Source organism: Anas platyrhynchos, chromosome 30 (genome assembly GCF_047663525.1).
Source record: "Anas platyrhynchos isolate ZD024472 breed Pekin duck chromosome 30, IASCAAS_PekinDuck_T2T, whole genome shotgun sequence".
Lineage (NCBI taxonomy): Eukaryota > Metazoa > Chordata > Aves > Anseriformes > Anatidae > Anas > Anas platyrhynchos.
In genome coordinates, this window is record NC_092616.1 from 3,943,735 (window position 1) to 3,945,411 (window position 1,677).

Consider the following 1,677-nt stretch of genomic DNA (forward strand, 5'->3'; position numbering starts at 1 on the left):
GAGATTAAGTGAAGTCCATAAGAGACAGACTCCTGGCAATGAAAGTATGGGAGAAGATGAGTACTTTTTCTACTCCTGCAATACACATCCTTAAAAAAATAATATTCTAATGTCATGGGAAAAAAAGAAAAAAAAAGAAAAAAAAAAAAAGAGAGAGAGAGAAAGTAAGCATTACATTAGAAGTGTTCCATCATTTCAGATGATTGTAGTGTGCTGATCAAGATAAAGAAAAGAAGCCTATATCTGCTGAAAGGTCCAATCAAATTCCTCAGCACATCCTGGAAAACATCCATGACATCACTTTCCTAATGGCTTCCTTGAGCTCCTGGTTCCTCATGCTGTAGATGAGGGGGTTCAATACTTGAGGCAGCACCGAGTATAGAACTGCCGCTGCCAGGTTCAGGGATGGGGAGGAGATAGAGGCGGGCTTCAGGTAGGAAAAAATGCCAGTGCTGATAAACAGGGAGACCACGAACAGGTGAGGGAGGCACGTGGAAAAAGCTTTGTGTCGGCCCCGCTCAGAGGGCATCCTCAGCACGGCCCTGAAGATCTGCACGTAGGACAGCACAATGTAAACAAAACACCCCAAAAACACAAAAACACTAAATGTGAGAAGCCTAATTTCCCTGAGATGGGAATCAGAGCAAGAGAGCTTTAGGATCTGGGGAACTTCACAGAAAAATTGGTCAATAACACGGCCTCTGCAGAATGGCAGTGAAAATGTATTGGCAGTGTGCAGCAGAGCACAGAGAACCCCACTGCCCCAGGCAGCTGCTGACATCTGGGCACAAGCTCTGCTGCCCAGGAGGGTCCCATAGTGCAGTGGCTTACAGATGGCAACGTAGCGGTCATAGGACATGATGGTGAGAAGACAATATTCTACTGAAAACAAAAAGAAGAAGAAAAAGACCTGTGCAGCACATCCTATGTAGGAAATGGCCCTAGCATCCCAGAGAGAATTGGCCATGGCTTTGGGGACAGTGGTGGAGATGCAGCCCAGGTCGAGGAGAGCGAGGTTGAGGAGGAAGAAGTACATGGGGGTGTGGAGGCGGTGGTCGCAGGCTACGGCAGTGAGGATGAGGCCGTTGCCCAGGAGGGCAGCCAGGTAGATGAGAGCAGGGGACTCTGCTGTGGGCTCTGCAGAAATCAGGCCTGTCCTGCAGCTCAATGTGAAAACAAACCAGAAGTGATGTCTGAATAAATCTCTCTTTGATGTATGTGGACTTCCCAGCAATACCACTCTCAAAACCCTTGACTGCAGAATAGAGTGCATGGTGTAGTTTGTTCCAGTTGCCTGTGTCACACTCAGGAACAGTAGAAAATCCTGGCGTTTGTATTCCAGGTAAGATCTTGTGAGTCCCAGCTAGCAAAATGACTACCCTTAGTGCAGTAAGGACAGTCTGTCCATATGTCCTGGTCTCAGCCAGATTCCTCACGGGCTCAGTCCAGTTGCCCACATTTAGCAGCCCAATGAATGGAATCCAGTCCTCTGGACTAGAGGAATTCCCTGGAAGGAGGTTCAGCTTTTTCCTTTCCCATAGTCTCCATTGCCATACGTAAGAAGGGGGACTGGGCATTTTCCTCCTACAGACAGGTCTGGGGGGTGGGACCCACAGGGTCAGTGCTTCAGATGCATCTGAAAGCCAGATCTGCAGGGACCCATAAAACAAGAACAGC

At 48.2% G+C, this 1,677-nt stretch overlaps 1 protein-coding gene across 1 annotated transcript; it reads right to left on the reverse strand.

Annotated features, from left to right (window-relative positions):
* Nucleotides 1–268: 268 nt before the first annotated feature.
* LOC139999837 (olfactory receptor 14J1-like) lies at nt 269–1,036 on the reverse strand. The gene has a single exon (XM_072029462.1). The coding sequence runs from the start codon at nt 1,034–1,036 to the stop codon at nt 269–271; it is 768 nt and encodes a 255-aa protein (XP_071885563.1).
* Nucleotides 1,037–1,677: the final 641 nt, after the last annotated feature.